Genomic DNA, 18,315 nt, shown 5'->3' with positions numbered 1-18,315 from the left:
GTCATTGATGAAACGGATCCTCTCTCTCTATCCTGTCTCTGTCTTAAATGAACTGCTGGTGGTCTGCATGCACTGAACCAGAGCCCGGAGCCCCAGGGGCGGGCCTAGAATTTGGACAATAGGTATTCAAAATTTTACTAGAGCAAAAAAAATGTTTTGATAGCCTAAATCTATGTTAGTAGCCTTAGTCATATATAATTGATGGCCTAAAGCCTATTAGAGTAGCCTTTAGATATATATAATTGATTAGCATGCACAGACGAGTAGCTCTTTCCCTTGAACCTCGGCGAGCGGCACAGCAGGCGTCAAGGTCAGGCCATCGGTTGCTCACTCGCTTCACGCTCCCGCCCCCGACACATTAGTCCGGCTTCGTGGCTCCTCCACTCCTGCAAACCCGCGCTGGCGCGTCGCCACCAGAATTTGAGCCCTTGAAGCCTTGAAAGAAGCGACGAACCGAAGGGCAGTCACCAAGCCATGAAAGACATGGTGCTGGTTGGCTCATTCAATGAGCCTAATGCTTTAATGGACTGTGCGTTAGGGAAAAACGAGACCTGGAATGCGAGTTTGAGAATAGAACTATATATTTTATGTTTTTGTAATATTTTAGTGTATATATCTAACATATATATGTATATCTATTTTTACCAAAAAAATAATGGGTATTAAACTGAATACCCTTGCTACTATGTGGGCCCGCCCATGCAGAGCCCCCACATCAATCAATTCCCAACTAGAGAGTCTCCGCACTCGAACGAGAAAATGAGCAGCTGAGAGCGAGATGCATCAACTCCCAATCTATTATTAGAGCAGCATCTAATATAATCTAATCTATAGGGAAAACTCAGCGCGCTGCTTGCTCTCGTGATGCAAACAACGCAGCAAGTACACACTCCTCTCCGGAGATGCGCGATCTGTGTGCCATGATGTCCCATCAAAATCTGGCGCATGCACGAGCTGCTGCATTGGTTGTAGTAGTAGTATGCCTGAACCTGAATCTTCTGCAGCCACCTCGTGATCTACTGCGCTAGCTGTGTGGGCCTGTAGGGCTATGATATACAGGCGCAATATACGTGGCGTCACCCACCACCACCAGCCCCGCCTCAGGTCAAAGATACTGCAGCGCTATGCATGCGTCCATGGATGATGGATTTGGGTCTACGTGCAAGCTGCCATTGCTCATACTCATATATACATACCTCGAGTGTGGACTCCATTCTCTCCCTCTCTCTTCGTTCCTGCGGTGACAAAAACAAAAACAAAAACAAAAAAAAAAAACGAAACCACGCGATCCTACAGTGAATTATACCGCAACATTTCACGTAGTAAAGTTATGGGTGGTGTACGGCGTTCGAACTAGTGTACTCCAGATGGCAAAAGCGAGTTGCAACTTGCAGGTTTGAATCAACTGTAGAGCTAATCAGCTAAAGGCACTATCGGAATCCAAGGCTTTGCCGAGTGTCGGTCTCTTTGCCGAGTGTCTTTTGTCGGGCACTCGATAGCTTTGTCGAGAGCCGCACTTGTTAAAGTTCGGCTCTCGGCAACGAGCCTCTTTACCGAGTGCTAAACACTCGGCACAGGACCCCACTCGGCAAAGACATGAACACTCGGCAAAGGTCCGTCAGCGGCCGTCCTAAAGCTGATGACCGTTAGTCTTTGCCGAGATCCGAGGATTGGCACTCGGTAAAGAGGTTTCGTTGCCGAGTGCCAAATATTGGGCACTCGGCAAAGGACTCTTTGTCGAGTGTCTTCCCTAGACACTCGACAAAGTATATTTTTATTTTTTAGATTTTGTCTTCCAAACTTTTTTTGGTATGTTCCTACACTATGTAGACCTACATGTATCATTTGTGGACAATTATAACAGAGTTTTCAATCGTTAGTAGATTTAGTTCGTTAATTTGAATTTATTCGGAAAATTCAGATTTGAACTGCAGGTCACTCGAAACTTGAAAAACCGTGCATGCAAAAATGATATTCATGTTACTTAGCATAAGTTACGACCGATTCCAGGAGCGGACCGGAAACTTCGAGCAACATGCTCACTAAACATGGTCGTGAACTTGCCATCCACATGTTTAAAAATCGTATAAAACACAAACAAAGTCAGAAAATCATGAAACTTATCCATGTGTCATGATATCATATGTACAGGCTGTGATAAAAATTTGAAAAAGTTTCGAAAAGCCTATGACGCGCTATGTTTAGAAACCTAAGAGATCCACATTGAAACTCTATGATTTCATTTGTAGTTCTCTTAGTTTTGTACACATAGTGTCTCACAACTTTCTCGAAACTTTTTCAAATTTTTATCACAGCCTCTACATATGATATCATGACACGTGGACATGTTTCATAATTTTCTGACTTTGTCTGTGTTTTATACAATTTTTAAACACCTGGATGGCAAGTTCACAGCCATGTTGAGTGAGTATGGTGCTCGAAGTTTCCAGTCCGCTCCTGAAATCGGTCGCAACTTGTGCTGAGTAGCATGAATATCATTTTTGCATGCACGGTTTTCCAAGTTTCGATTGACCTGCAGTTCAAATCTGAATTTTCCGAAGAAATCCAAATAAACGAACTAAATTTACTAGCTATTGAAAACACAACTATAATTGTCCCAAAATGGTACATATAGGTCTACATAGTGTAGGAACACACCACAAAAATTTTGGTTGGGAAAATAAAAAAAATACAAATATACTTTGCCGAGTGTCAACTGATTGGCACTCGGCAAAGCCGTCTTTGCCGAGTGTCCCCTGGGTGACACTCGGCAAGGGGACACTCGGCAAAGAATAGTGAAAGAGTCTTTGCCGAGTGTCGCCTAGGGGACACTCGGCAAAGACGGCTTTTTGGCGAGTGCGAGCGATCTGGCACTCGGCAAAGTGTATTTTAAAATTAAAAAAACTTTGCCGAGTGCCGGATCACGGGCACTCGGCAAAGCACGCGTACATACCAAACGGTCAGCGCTTTCTTCCTCACTCTCTCACTCTCCTCACTCACACGCGCCGCCGCCGCGCCCTCGCCCACCGCGCCCCTGCCCACCGCCGCCGCGACCGCGCCCGGGAGGACCTCGCCCACGTCCGCGCCACGCCGTCGTGCCCGCGCCGACGCCGTGCCCCTCGCCCACCGCGCCCGCGCCCTCGCCGCCGTGCCTGCAGCAACTCGAGGTTAGTGCATACAGCAACTCGAGGTTAGCGCATACAGCAACTCGAGGTTAGTGCTTCTGTAACTCGTCCTTCCTTAAGTTTTATACCTTCTTGCCGAGTTACTATAACGTTGGCTTGTAATATTACATACCCAACTAGAAGAGATGCAGGCGAGGATAATGGCGGAGCGGGCGGCGACTGATCAGAGGATGGCAGATATGTTCCAGTACATGCAGAGCCTTAGCGCGGCACAGGGTTTCGCTCCGCCACCTCCATTGTTCCCTGCAATTGACCCTGCTGTGTTCCATACTCCTGTGAGTATCAAAATTGTAGTTAGATGTTGGTAATGCATCTGGTATAACACATGCAATCTCTTCTCTATGCAAGGTCAATCTGGTGCCGCATCCAACAACCCTCCTGAAGGGTTCAGCCCAACGCAGCACCAGACCAACCGTCCACCTCCATGAGTTTTATGTTTTCAGTGTTGAATACTTATGTCTGTGTGTTTGAAGACTTCAAAACTTGTGTTAGTTACTTATGTTTGTGTTGGATACTTATGTCAGAGCTTGAGACGTATGAGACATGTTTGTGTTGGTACTTGTGTTTGAACACTTATGTTTGTGATGTATATTTATGTTTGTGTTGGCTATTTATGTTTGTGATGATATCTGTGATGTATATATGTGATATCTTTTGTTTGTATGGATGGAATACAAAAAACAAATAAAAAAGGTGCATACTGGTCACTTTGCTGAGTGTTACACTCGGCAAATAGATTCTTTGCCGAGTGTAAAGACCATAGAACTCGGCAAAGAACCAAGCCTGGGCACCGGTTTAGGTTCTTTGCCGAGTGTAATGTCTGTGGCACTCGGCAAAGAGGCACGCTTTGCCGAGTGCCGCACGTTGCACTCGGCAAAGAACCTGACATGAGGACCCTCTCTGGCGGGTCCTTTGTCGAATGTCATCCGTGACACTCGGCAAAGACGCCGTCTCCGTCACCCAGCGCCGTAACAACTGCTTTTCTTTGCCGAGTGCTCCCTGGCACTCGGTAAACTTATTTACCGAGTGCCCGAGAAAAAGTACTCGGCAAAGAAGGCTTTGCCGATGCACTACTTGTCGAGCCTTCTTTGCTTAGTGTGACACTCGGCAAAGGTTTTACCGAGTGTTTTTAAGATTTTGCCGAGTGCTTCGGGCACTCGGCAAAGCACTCGCTTCCGGTAGTGAGGAACGGTACGTGTACGTATAGTAGGTACATGCATGTCGATAACTCCTGTGATATATATAAGGGGGTGTTTGGTTTGCCCCTGCTAAAATTTAGCCCCTGTCACATCGAATGTTTGAACCTCCGTTCGGGGTATTAAATGTAGTCGGATTATAAAACTAATTTCTCAGCCGAAGATTAAAAAGTGAGACGAATCTAGTACAGTTGGTTGGGTCTATATTTCATACTCCTATTTGAAAGTCAAACGTTTGATGTGACCCGGGCTAAACTTTAGTCCACAGAACCAAACACCCCCTAAGCATATGCTACCCTCCGCGGGCCCCATCTCTCAGACAAGCAAGTGCAAGATCACTGCTACTGATCAGCGATCATCTGCCTGCCCCCCTCCTTCCTATCATTATAAAATCTCGCTATAAAGGAGTGCAGCACCCCCAAGAGGAGACAGACACTTGCGTTGCGTCTTGCCAGCATTGCCACAGCCTACATCCGCCCGCCCTACCAGTACCATAGCACTCCGCTTCGTTCCTCCTCCATGGCGACGAAGCCCTTCTTCCTCTGGGGGGACACGCACGCCACCTCCACCGCGGCCCCGGACTCCGACGACGTCGGGGTCTTCAGGTCGAGCGCTACGCAGGCGACGGCCGCGGGGGACGCGCCGGAGCTTGGCGCCGCGGCGGCGGTGGCGCGGCCGCGTCTGCGCCGGGCGGACGCTGCTTCCGGGCCCAGCGGGAAGAAGAAGCAGCAGGCGGGCGCCGGCGGTGGTGTCGGGGCCAACAAGAAGCCGCAGCGCGGGCTCGGCGTGGCGGAGCTCGAGCGGCTCCGCTGCGGGGGTGACCCGCTGCTCGAGCTCTCCACCGTGGTCGGGGATCCTGCCGCCGCCGCGCAGGGCCACCCGATGCTCCACTACCCCCACCGCCACCCGCACTCCGCGTTCGAAGCCGCCGGCGCGCGCTACTGCTCGCAGCTGCTAGCCCCGGCGCCGCCGGGAGGACCAGTCTGCGCGCTCCACTCGCCCCCGGCGGCGGCCGGGTGCCAGAGGGCGCCCGTGGCGCCGGAGCAGCAGTACTTCAGGGACCGGTGGACGAGCCGCGTCGGGGGTTTCACCTCGTCTGGCGGTGGAGCTGACCACCAGCCCCAGTGCCAGTCCCAGTCCCAGCTGCTGCCGCCGGCGACACTGGAACCAGAGCACCCTTCAAGCCAAAGCACCATCTGGCGTCCCGCTGTGTCCTCCTCCTCCTCCTGCCTCCACACCGGCCACCGCTGTGGCATCTGCTCCAGGGTAAACCACCCGGTAACCTTTTCAATCCCTCCACCCCTACTCCCACATGCATGATCGTGCTCTTGACAAATGTATGTATGTACGTAGCGTACTAATACTGTCTCCCTTGTTGCTATTATTGCATCCGCGCGCGATTCTTGACGCGTCCAAAGAGGATGAGAGCATTGGCAGAGAACAACGGAGGAGCACTGGCGCTGGCGCCGGCGCCGACGCCTCCAGACTACTCCATCTACGACCTTGCCACAGCCATGGCCACCGCTCGCCAGGTACGTGTACTTTGTCGCGTGTCCACTCATCGTCCGCTCGTGCACACGTACGCGCGCGCCCGCGCAAAAAAAAAGTGCTCTCTCTTTGTCTTCTTGTGAAGCTAGCTAGCTTTACTCGGTCAAAGTCACAAACGCTGCGATGCAAACGCATTATTACTGCGCAGGGAGACGCGCCCTTGGCCGAGCCGCCCGCGAAGAAGGAGGTGAGGGAGATCGAGTTCTTCCCGGCGGCAAGCGCGCACCACCGCGCTGGCGGCGGCGGCGGCGGCCGAGTCTCGGTCCCCGACGAGCCGGCGGAGCTCGCAGCGTCCTTCTCTTCCCCGTACGGCGCCGCCAGCCACACCGCACCGCAGCTTGACCTCTCACTGAGACTGTAGTAGCGGGGCTCGATCGTATCGTTATGCCTGATCCACAATGTAGGGTTCTCTAGGCTTATGTTGCTGCTTTTATGTCGGTCATCATGCATGGATGTGCCATCTAGATCGCTGGGTTTTGAGTTTTAGACACACTTGGTAGTAGTTGTTGCTGTTCTTTCTACTTATTATTCGCTGATGAAATGCCGCCCTATTTGTGAACACTGGAGATCCATCAGAATCAGATAACTGCGTGCGGATGGCGTTGTAATTCTGTATGATACTGGCTGTGTGGACTTCTTTTCCCTTGTCCTTTTGAGTTGCTCTCATTTTGTTTTTAGCGCGCCACTCCTAATTTTGCTCTGTTGCATGCTTACCTGCAGTATTACTACCAGTACAAGGGTCAAGTGTGCACAAAAAATATACCCTCAGTATTATTTCCATAAAATATCATCAATGGTTAAGAAGATATTGCAAAAACATTACACGGGATGTTTAGTTTCCTGTATATATTAGCATGTCCAATACAGTACTAGTTATTAACACGCTAGATTTAGGCTCTGTTAAAGCAACATAGTATTTAAGAATCTAGTTTCTAGAAACTTGTTTGTGAAAAAATGGTTAATGATGTTTTGAACCACCACAATTTTCGTAAACTAGCTTTAATGAGCGGGGCGAGTGGGTCTAGCTTCTTGGTTTTTAAGAAACCGAGAATCTAGTTTCTATATCGGAGGCGTAAACTAGTACGTTTAGAACTACCGTTTGGTTAACATATTGGTAACGTAATAGATAACCTATAATGTTAAATCATGTTTGTTTAAGTCCAATCATAGTTAGAGATGGCAATGGGTAAAAACCCGCTGGGTATTACTTGCCCAAACCCATACCCGCGAAGAAAAAATACGCCCGCTAAAAAACCCATACCCATGACGGGTATGAAATTTTGCCCAAACCCATACCCATGCGGGTTTCAGGTACCCAACGGGTTTCCCATACCCACTAACATCAACATAAAAAATAATTCATCTTGTAAATGACAATCAATACATTAATAAGCTAGCATAAAAGGAACAAGTGATAACTAATTTTAGCCTAAATTTTGTTACATAAAGTTTATTTCAATTAGAACATATTTAATTAATAATATTATGAGACATATTTATAAGGAATGTTGATTTTAAGGCGGGTTTTAAAAACCCATGGGTTTGCGGGTATGGGTAGTGGAAGAACGAACCCGTACCCACGTACCCGTTGGGTTTCCATTTGAACCCATTACCAAACCCATGGGTAGAGAAATTGACCCAAACCCATACCCTAATAGAGCAAAAACCCACCGGGTTTCGGGTAGCGGGTACCCATTGCCATCTCTAATCATAGTAGATACCACACTACAAATAGATACTGCATTATTCAAATTTGTTACCGCCGGTATTCGGGTGTGAATCGTTTACCATTAACGTTTACGTTACATTTAGTGAACCAAACGGCACTCAATTTCTTATAAAACTAAGTGCTTTGAAACAGGCTCTTAGCCATATGAAAGTACCGGGATATTTAGAGGTTGGTAGGACACACACACACACACCAAAAAAAATGATCTTCTCACAATTAACCCTCACTTTTGGTAGAATAATAATAGACGTCTACTAGAGCATGGCGTAACGTATCGTGATGTAAGCAACCAAATACAGGTTGGCTATACATGCATGACAACCAAACACCAAATACAGCCGGCCGGATTCGTATAAATTCAATTTGTGTTGGGTTGATTGGAATTAATGGAATCTGAACTAAGTTCCATCTAATCTACTTAACACATAATAACGTGTATAACATCCCAGAGGCCTAGATGGATTGGTGCAGGGAAGGGAAGGACAAGGCTGCGGCCGCTGCTACGTCTGCTGCGCGCGGCGTGCTGCATGCTGGGAAGCCTGTGCACTGCAGGTTCTCCACCCACCCAGCAGCCAGCAGTGCCTGCCGCCGTGCCGGGGAGGGACCAGCTACAGAGAAGACAGAGCATCTGCGCGCATCTCGACCACCTAGCCAGCCGTCTGCGGGCGGTGCACGCCAAGGAAATCTACAGTAGGCTTTGCTCGCCGAGGTGGAGGAGTGGAGAGTGCATGGGGGAGGAGAGAGGAGACACGGTGGTCGACCGGACGGGCGAATCCACTCGCGCTCGCTCGGTGCCTCGCCGGCCTTGTCCTCCTGTCCTGCCCTGCCATAGGGCCGTCACAAATCTGACTCCACGTGTTGCTTTGTATTGCTCCGGTTTCTCAGAGTTGCAGCCCTTTTTCCCCCGGTGGCCGGTGACTAGTGTGAGTGAGCATGCAATGAAGGCAGAGAACAGACCAGGGCGCTGGGCTCAGGAGATAGCTAGTGGGGGCCCATACGATCTCGAGTGTCACTCAATGCCACTTGCCAAGCAGCAGGTGGCGCGTGGGTCCCAAGCGGCAGGGCATCGATGACCGTCTCCGTCCCTACAGCCCCCGCCCTGGCCCTGCCACACCTATCTGCCAGAGTGCCAGGCCGCCAGCCACTCAGACCAGACCACTGCTCAAAGCACCAGCTTCTTCGGCCGGCATTTCTCTACGTCTCGCACTCTCGCTCCCCGGGCCAGGGATCTCCTGTGCATGCAAACGAAAGCTGGAGCGAGCGTTGGATACAGCGAATCCGTCTGCAACTGCGAGCTCGCAAGCCAGCCGCGTCTACATGCAATTGCTCTCTCCATCCCGTTAACGATAAAACGTTTGAGAGGTATATAAACCCTGAATCTAGAAAAAGACAGCGTCTGAAACTGGATCGAGCGAGTATCAGATGACTTGTGGAGAATTAGATGACGACACACTGAGATTAATCCATTCCGCTTCACAGACCAAATTCAATGTTTAACAGTCATGGAGAACTCATCCATCAAACCGAACACCATAATTTTTTTTTTATTTTTACCCGCTGCCAGCTACCAACCAATGCATGTACGTGTGTTGCCCTTGTGGCTGACCGCGGTGCCACTCGTTTGCCAGCCACCGAGTCATCGGCAAATGAACTGGCGGGGTAGCGAGCCAAGCAGGAAGGCCAGTACGACACAAGCAGAAGAAGAACACGGCGGCCCATGCACGCCAAAAACATTGAAGTCTTCAGTTTACCAACACACATGTCATGAAGCAAAACAGCGGGGACTCGTCCATGATATACAGGTTCCTGGTACAGATGCAGAGTGGCCATGGGACGGAGAGTCGGAGAGACAGGACACCGGTGTGTTACGCTAGGGCTGGCTGGCTGACGACGTGACGTGACGGCCTCTGCTTTCTCCACCCCTCGTCGCCTAGCCGCCCTGCACTTCCCTCAGTTTTCTGCAACAGACGAGGAAAACATCGGAGGCGTGTTCCCAGAACAACAGATGCAGGTAGTAAACAACTTTGTCGAACAGACATGCAAAGCGCTGCCAATAGGTTCACAAACAAAAGCAGTGAAACAAGAAACGTGGACTGTCACATGGAAACGTTGAGGAGCACTTCTGAACTGACGAACATATATGACAAACGTTTTGCATTCCTGGAGCAAGTTGTTTTCTGGATGCAGGTTCTTTATTTTGCTTATTCCTATCTAGGCTTCTTCTGGGACATAGCCAAATCATGCTCTGCCCGATGCTTGCAAAGGGCTTGCAAGTTTGAACTTTCCTTGAAGAAGATATATATATATATATATATATATATATATAGAGAGAGAGAGAGAGAGAGAGAGAGAGAGAGAGAGCTTTGAGGTCTGATTTGCACATGTGAAAAATAGCAATCAGGTTAGTCCAGCCATTATCTTCACTATCACGTGCACACCAGACAATGAGATGCCGCGTGTAGATGTTTTCTTCGGCAAGCGCGGAGGTCGAATAATACAATTACACAGCATTGGAGTTTTCAAGCAAGTTCATGTACATATATATACTTTTAACCTACACTGAGATTAAGCTATACAACTGCAAAATGTGAAGTGCAAAAGGGCACAAGATGCTGAACTGTAGGTTATCTAGTGCCAAACAAATGATAACGATATGCGTAATGCAGCTAAACTTTCAGAAGCTAAAATAAGACTCCTAAGGGACTGTCTGGGAAGTTTGGATTTTCATGGGTGAAAAGAGTGCACATGCATAGACGCACAATGCTTATAATCAACTACGTTTAGCATGAATCACTAATTCACCTAGTGTGCTTGTGACTTTGGGCTGGCAATGACACAGTGTAGAGGCACGTCTCCATTCACAATAACTCACGAGTCACGAGTCAGCACTAGGTAGCCTATCATATGCCTCAACTTGTAAGGCAAATAAGCTACTAGATTACATATAAGCCCGTGCTATTGCAAACTTATACCCCATAAAGGAAAAACAGCGCTGTTAAACTGCCATATATGATGTGTGTATATAAGGTACGGTGCTACGTGCAAGGTATAGCAGGTTGATCATTATATATGTTATATTGTCATATATGTTGTGTGTGTATATGGTATGGGTACGTGTCAGGTATAGCTGGTCAACCCCTGTATATGGTTAGAGAGAGATGGAAGGTCTTGTTTGGTTCGGTTACCATAAGAACCGAGATGTCCTTCGCCTATATTCAATCAATGAATCCATTAGTATGTCATTTACCTAGGTTTAGCCTTCGGTTTCTCGCCGACACTGCACCCTGCGTGTGTGTCATCTGCCACACCGACTGCTATGGTTGACAACCCTCCTGCGCAGCATCCTAGTGCTGCTAATTCTAGCGCAGCCGCCAGCGCAAGCACGATCATCACCGATCTGGACGCCGCTGCTCTCCGATAGACCAATGCTGCTCGCCTTACCAAGGAGAAACACAAGCGCACAGCCCAGGCCACCCGCAGCGCCGCCCACGCCCGTGCTATTAGAAGCGTGTGGCTGCCCTCGCCCAAGCTGAGCACAACACCATGGATGTTCGCATCCACTACGCCCTGAACCGTGCCGCTCGTGCACGTGCTGCGGTTGAGCCGACTACGAACGACTCGCCAACCTTGATGGGAACGACCTTGAGGACGAAGCCTCTGTTGCCGATGCGCCACACATATACCGATCTACGATGCCCTTCTTCGTCATGAGGCCATCGCACTCAATCTCCACGCTCAAGCTATTGTTTAGTAGAACATTTGTGTGCCTCTCGTCCTCGACGTTCTACGCCCGCTGGCCCAAGGCGTTCCTCCTCACCGTCGATCGGTACTCCGTTGAGGGCCACTTCCTCTCTGATGTTTTTGCCCCCGACTAGGTCCGCATGGATTGCGTCGTGTGGATGTGGATCATCAACACCATCTCCGACGAGCTCACTGATGTCGTCGTCGAGCATCGCGCCCACGCCACCTAGCTTGGCCTTGAGTCACAATTCCACGACAATCGTGAAATTCGTGCTCTATTCCTCGACGACGACACCTTTGACACCTTCACACAAGGGCTCCTCAACATCACCGACTAGTGCTGCAAACCTTAAAGGCATGGCCGACACCTCTGTGACCTCGGCGAGCCCAGTTCCAACCACAGCCACGTTCTCAACGTCCACCAATCTCAACAATAATTTCGAAGCTATCGGGTTTCATCTTCATCGTGGATGCCCCTTCCCCTATTTTGCAGACTTGCTACAACCTCCTTGAAGAGCTCACCATAGATGCAGTTCCTATAGCCACCACACTTCATGCCAAGGCCGCCAACCCTAGCGACGCTCGACCACCAGTCCCTGCGCCTCAGACCTCTATAGCTCTCCTACCTCGGCCACCATTCCACACAATGCTCTCCTCCAACGACAGCGACAAACGCGGCAGGGAGCCAAGTGGGACGACACACTGCTCGATGGTCTGTCCAGGGACCAAACCACGTTGTGGCCTAGTTTTCATGAACCCTAGACGGGTCCATCAACATGTGGCACGACCCACTATTGTCGTCCCTCTTGCATCGTCATGCCCTCATCGCTGGAGCCCAACATGCACACTTGGCCCAACAACTCCCTCACGCACACCTCGTTAGGCCCAACAACAACACCAGGCCTAGCAACTCCACCCCACGCTACTACCTAGAGACCAACCAGGATGGGCCGACACCCATCAATGGGCCCTTCTATCGGCAAAATTGTACAACCCTACTATTGCACTGGGCTGGGATCAGCAAAGTCTTGCAGCCAGTTTCCAGACCATATCGCTCCACCAACCTCCACAAACTATTTGATACTTCGACTCTAGTGTCACCAACCATATGACCTCTGACTATGGTATACTCATCCCATGCCCTCCATCTTTTCCCTCTAATACTATTGTCGATAATGGAAAGCTTCTCCCCGTTATTTGCACAGGCACTACCACTCTTCCACATCAACTTCGTCTCAATAATATACTTATTTCCCCGTTATTTGCACAGGCACTACCACTCTTAATAGGACATTCCCCCTCAACTGGAATCTAAGACATTTTCCACCCTGTCTTATTTCTTTGCCTATGTCGCCACACAATTCGACGTTCCCATTCAGGGCATCCAGTGCGATAATGGCCACAAATTCGACAACCAAAGTGCATGCACTTTCTTCCACTCCAATGACATCAAGCTTCGTATGTCTTGCCCCTATACTTTGCCTCAAATGGTGAAGTTGAAGGTATGCTTTGCACCATCAATAAAGTTGTTCGCTCCTTAACACCAGATATTGGGTCATGGCGCTTAACACCGCTACGCTCCTCCTTGATATTTTCAAACCCCATCTCGCTCTCTTTGGATCCCTCATCCCCGTGTTTTGGACTGTCGATGCTACCCAACCTTTCCACCACCGCTCATAAACTCACTCATTGCTCCTCTTTATGTGTTTTCCTCGGTTACTCCCCTCATCATAAGGGTGACTACTGTCCTGACAATGTGTCAAGCTTGTGGACATCCATCAAACAAAGATGATGATGGACCTTGGTAGCCACCATGCCCTCTGTCTCGACCACATCCGCGGTCACGGTTGTTGTTTCTTCGCATTCGGACAGTAGCATTAGCAGAGGCTTGATGACCTCCATGAAGTAGATCCATCCTGGCATCATAGTTGAGAAGCTGGGAGGTGGCTTTAACTATAGTGACCTGCTCAACATGGGTCACCATTGTAAAGACCACCGGGTTGTACCCATCATCAAGTCCCATCAGAATGTACAAGACGAGTTCTTCATCACCAGCAGTCTTCTTTGCAAATGCCATCTCATCTGTAAGATATTTCATCTTGGCAATATATTTAGCCATTGTCATATTACCTTATCGTTATTAGGGAAATTCGTGTGTTCACGGTCCAGGCTCTTGACTACAACGCGTAGATCTTCTGCACTTCTGACCACACCTCATGGGGTGTTTTGTAGAAGGCAACTTTACTCATGACTTCTTGAGTAATGGATGTCAAGAGGAAGCCAAGGACCTGCTGCTGGAGCATGACCCATTGGATGTATTTTGGTTGACATCATTGATCATCTTGTCATCCTGCTTAACAGAGATGATCTTGTCAGGCATTACAGTCGTGCAATCTAGATAGCCTTGTAGTTGTGCACCTCTAAGGATGGGCAGAACTTGCACTTTCCAGAGCAAAAGTTGGTCTTTTTGAGCTTTACAACAATGCTTTGCCCTAGGAGGCATCGTTAGTGTGGAGCTAGATGACGCCATGGAATCTAGCTGGTGAGGTTGTTGTTGACATGTTCTTGGTCAGGACATCAGCTAATAGATGGAGGAGGTCACTCTAATTACCATGAAAGAAACACATCAGCGGAATATTAAATTGCTCGTCTTGACCTCTAGGGTCGATGAGGCCGTATATTTAACAGGTAGGAGCCACCTATTACAAGAGAAATCCTACTCGGTTACAACATCCCAACCAACTCTGACACTAAATGAACTGAATGTTGCAGTCCTGATTTGTTTTATCTCTAAACTCTAATCAGAGTTGGTTTCTAATCTAGCCCAAGAGGATCATGGACAACTATGTTTGTAGTCTATGTATAGCATATTATAAATTATTTTCACATGTTATCAATTAAGTGGGTTAATGATCATGTTATATAAATGGTTTGTGGTTACACCTAGTTTGCAATTATTTTCTTTGATAAAGTAGAAAAATAGTTTACATGTGCATCACGACATACACTTACTAATTGAACAAATAATTGTGTACATGAGTTTATCTTAACTCTTTCCTTGTGCATGGTTTATTATGAATATGTGATAAGCATGCAAGCAACAATGTTGCTGATTTTGATTAAAGAAATTGTGGAGCCTATATTTGTTCTAGAATCTAGACACATTAATTTGTCAAATATTTACTCTTTGCTTAAGATAAAACCAACAACCGTTAAGTTTCAGTGGGACCCAACTGGGGTAGATAAGCAGGAGTAAGGGCCAGTTTGCTGCTGTATTCATATATGAGAGCGAGGACTAGGTGTAATTGATTAAAATATGAGTAGCCCCCATTTGTCATAGGCAACAAAAGATATTATCCACCAGCTTCGCATACTCACCATCACCAGATGCTAAAATAGTCACCGCCTCACCGGTCTTATCAATTTACTGGACTAAACAAGTAGCTTCTTGCTCGGCGTCACTTAATTTAACAGCAGCCATCCGTTCCTGGCAGCAAAGACTGCCTCATCCTGCTCGCCGTATAAATAGGACTTCGAGGCATTGGAGCTCAGCACACACAAGCAGACTACGAGCATGGACTAAGCAGATCTCTCCAAAATGTTGTAGAATATGTGCTCTAGCTAAATAGATATTGGTATGGCCGTACGGTGCTGCTGAGCACTGCTAGTGTTATTGTGTTAGGAGGCAGAGGTATTGGTGAAATATTGCTAGGAAGCAATAAAACATTTATTTATTTATATGCACTGACTAACAAGACAAGCAACATCCATGTTATTAATATTTATCTATTTATTTACACCAACTAACAAGACAAGCAGCCTACTTGCTACTACGGCCGTTTGCGCTTTGCGGTAGATAGTCCATATTGCCAAGCAAAACACTGTTTGGTATTGTTTACAGAGTGGAGTTCAAAATGAGAGATGGGACAGGGAAGGCTGCTGGAGATATAACAAGCTAACATTCTGGTGATGTTTACATTCAAGCTATTTACATTCTGCATGCATTTTATATTTACAGTTGCGTTGTTGCCTTTACATTTCACGCGCCTTGCAGGGTTATAAATTAACTTTTATAACCATGCAGCGGCTGTCTCGTCTAGGCCCTGGTTGGAGGTGACATAAATTTTATAGACCAAAGTAAATACTTCACTATATCCTTTCCAAGGGATAAAAACAGCTTTTATCATAACTTTCCAAGGGATAATGATGAAAAACAAAATGTGACTAGTAATGTCAAGCAGCCAGCACTTTTGATAGCTATTCAACTTTGAACATGTTGAGCAAGAACATTTCTCCTCATGGAGAGTCTATGTACGTTTGGATATAAACAGAAAATCCATGTTTAGTCATGCAACAGTTAGCACTTTTTTGTGCTACTAAATTAAACAAAACGAGGAACCAATCCCACATGGAATTAAATGTCTCAAGAAAAAGAACATTGCTGACATGAGAATATCGAGCAATGTGTATTATAATTTCACACATTATGGCATCATGCTCACGGGAGTATAGTGTGATCATTTTCATACCAGGAGACAACATTAGGATATCAATTTGACAATGTCTATGTAGCAGCTGGGTTAATTTATTTTGCTTCATTCTTTGTCAAGTCAAAATGAAAAAGTTAAACCTCTATGCAAAACTATGCCAAAAGGCCAGATATTTAGGCTGGACAGTCACATTGGCATATAAAGGCAAAAACGATTAGTACTTTAAAATTTTCTTGCTTTCTTTAGATGAAGGGGAAATTTCTTTCTAGAGTAGTTAAAACTTTATAATGTAAGGCTGATTCCGGTAGCTACCGGATGCGAACCATTCACGTCTCGTAAAATGAAGCGGTGCTCCAGCAGAATGCGATGAGGAGAGAGAACACGTGAATATGCGGCACGACGGAGGGGAGCGCAGATGATGCGTAGCCACATCCGCAGTCTGCTAGATGTCCTACAGTGTATTTTGATTGCGCAAATTGCCGATGTGAGCTGATGCGTAGCCACATCCGCAGTCTGTTGGATGTGCTACAGTGTATTTTGGTTGCGCAAATTGCCGCTGTGAGCTCAGATACGGCAGCTGCTGAGAATAGCCTAATGTTCTCTCATTTATCCTCACCATCAGCACACTCCAATACGCAAAGCATTTCATTCCCTACTTCATGAAACATAGGACAGACCTACATGGAAAGCATTCAATCTCTACATGGAAACTAGTCGACAAACAAATTAAATAGGACAGGCCCAATGGATGAAACAGTGCTAAGTAGAAGACGAAGCAATAGGAATATAGGACGAACCTTTCTGGGCCTCCGGCGCCGCATGATACACAGGCTCATTTTCAGGTACCGTTCGCAGCTCATCCCCGAAGGCATCATCTGGGTAGCGCACAACCACAACCGGGCAGACACAGTGGTGCACGCAGTAGTCACTGACGCTCCCGAGCCTCCCTTTCCCGACCCTGCGCGAGGCACCGAATCCCCGGCTGCCCATGATCATCGCGGACAGGCCGAGGCGCTCGGCCTCGAGGCAGAGGCGCTCCTTCATGTCGTGGTCTTTGACGATGTGGATCTTGAAGGGGATCTGCGCGCCGACCAGCGGCTGCGCAAGGTCCTGCGCCTTAGTGGACGTGAAGGAGTCGAACTCCTCCTCCCGCTTCTTCTTCGCCTCCTCAGGCTCCTCCTCAGCGGCCGCAGCGCGCACCGCACCCTCGGCGATGTCGACGTCGGGGTCGTCGTCGACGGAGACCGGGATGGAGCCCCAGTCGGCACCATAGAGCACAGAGGTGGGGCGGACGTGGAGCAGCACCACGGCGTCCCCGGGGCGGAGGTAGTTCTGAACGGCCCACTTGACGGCAAAGGCGGACTCGTCGGAGAGGTCGACGGCGATGCCGATGCGGCGGTGCGGGGAGGACGCCGCGGCAGAGGCAGCGGCTAGCGAGGAGAAAAAGTACCGCGGTGAGGTAGGCTGGATCGCCGCCACCGCCTGTGCCGCAGACAGGCGCACCGGCGGCGGGCCGGACGGCGACCTGTCGCCACCAGCGCCGGCGGTCGGGGACGCCGGGTGCGTTGCCATCGCTGATCTGGCTAGGGCTTTTTTTCCGGGCGACTCGCGAAATTCCTTCAGGCCGCGGCGCCTCGGGTCGAATTGAATCGGGCCTGCTCTCTCGATCTGATCACGGGGAGGGCGACGGGGGCGGGGGGAGACAAGACGGCGAGGGTTTTGGCTGCAAATGACGCGGATTTGTGGAGACAACGACCAGTGGAGTACTGGAGTGGACACCGATGAACGTGATTTGTCACTTGTGCGGTTAAGACCGTCCCAACAGCTTATCCATACACATGCTCATATTCAAACTACACTCTACAAATAATATTGTCTACAGTACAAAATTTGTTTTTTGACCATATAAATAAAATACTATACATTGCACCTATATGCATAGACCGATTTGGGCCCCGGGCCACCTGTGTCATGGCGGAGGCGCAACCCAAAAATTCTCTTGCATACAGATTTTTTTCAACCAAAAAATCTAGCCCAAAATACATTTCAGCCAAAAAATGTGGCCCAAAAGACCTCTGGCTTACACCGATTGAGCCTGGCTCTAGTGGTCTCCCTCAGTCGCTCAAGTCACGAGAACATAGGTTCTTCCAATTATTTTGCAAACCTGCGCGGCTGCGCTTCATATATTGCTTGGGGCGCGGCCGTCTCCATTCAGTCCTCTATCGCTCTCCACGCCTTCAGGCTCTACAAATCCGGTAAGGGCATAAGGCAGCAACCTCTGAGGCGGCCGGGCAGGCTCTGACTCAGGCATCTGCCACCACCTCCGCTAGTCCGCCTTCAGTCTCCCTGCGACCCTGTAGCAATGACGCGTGCGGCCTGCACTGACGCCACGCCACCCCCAAATCCGCCCCTGCCATTATATCTTC

The 18,315-nt window shown here is 48.6% G+C and overlaps 2 protein-coding genes across 2 annotated transcripts; one reads left to right on the top strand and one right to left on the bottom strand.

Annotated features, from left to right (window-relative positions):
* Positions 1-4,816: 4,816 nt before the first annotated feature.
* Positions 4,817-6,566, top strand: LOC103630561 (uncharacterized). The gene is made up of 3 exons (XM_008651610.2): positions 4,817-5,659; positions 5,800-5,913; positions 6,078-6,566. The coding sequence occupies exons 1-3, from the start codon at positions 4,901-4,903 to the stop codon at positions 6,288-6,290; spliced, it is 1,086 nt and encodes a 361-aa protein (XP_008649832.1). The 5' UTR covers positions 4,817-4,900; the 3' UTR covers positions 6,291-6,566.
* A 2,522-nt stretch (positions 6,567-9,088) lies between these two features.
* LOC100282555 (uncharacterized) lies at positions 9,089-17,593 on the bottom strand. Its single transcript, NM_001369011.1, has 2 exons — positions 16,687-17,593; positions 9,089-9,616 (listed from the first exon to the last, which is right to left on the bottom strand). The coding sequence occupies exons 1-2, from the start codon at positions 17,459-17,461 to the stop codon at positions 9,609-9,611; spliced, it is 783 nt and encodes a 260-aa protein (NP_001355940.1). The 5' UTR covers positions 17,462-17,593; the 3' UTR covers positions 9,089-9,608.
* Positions 17,594-18,315: the final 722 nt, after the last annotated feature.

The sequence above is a fragment of the Zea mays genome, chromosome 6 (genome assembly GCF_902167145.1).
Source record: "Zea mays cultivar B73 chromosome 6, Zm-B73-REFERENCE-NAM-5.0, whole genome shotgun sequence".
NCBI classification, from domain to species: domain Eukaryota; kingdom Viridiplantae; phylum Streptophyta; class Magnoliopsida; order Poales; family Poaceae; genus Zea; species Zea mays.
This window is presented reverse-complemented; position numbering and strand designations above follow the sequence as displayed.

Bases quoted from the DNA above. Each gene is read 5' to 3' on its own strand.
- LOC100282555 (NM_001369011.1), bottom strand. From the start codon at position 17,461: ATGGCAACGCACCCGGCGTCCCCGACCGCCGGCGCTGGTGGCGACAGG.
- LOC103630561 (XM_008651610.2), top strand. From the start codon at position 4,901: ATGGCGACGAAGCCCTTCTTCCTCTGGGGGGACACGCACGCCACCTCC. The intron at 5,660-5,799 runs GTAACCTTTTCA...ACGCGTCCAAAG, and splicing joins GCTCCAGGGTAAACCACCCG to AGGATGAGAGCATTGGCAGA. The intron at 5,914-6,077 runs GTACGTGTACTT...ATTACTGCGCAG, and splicing joins CCATGGCCACCGCTCGCCAG to GGAGACGCGCCCTTGGCCGA.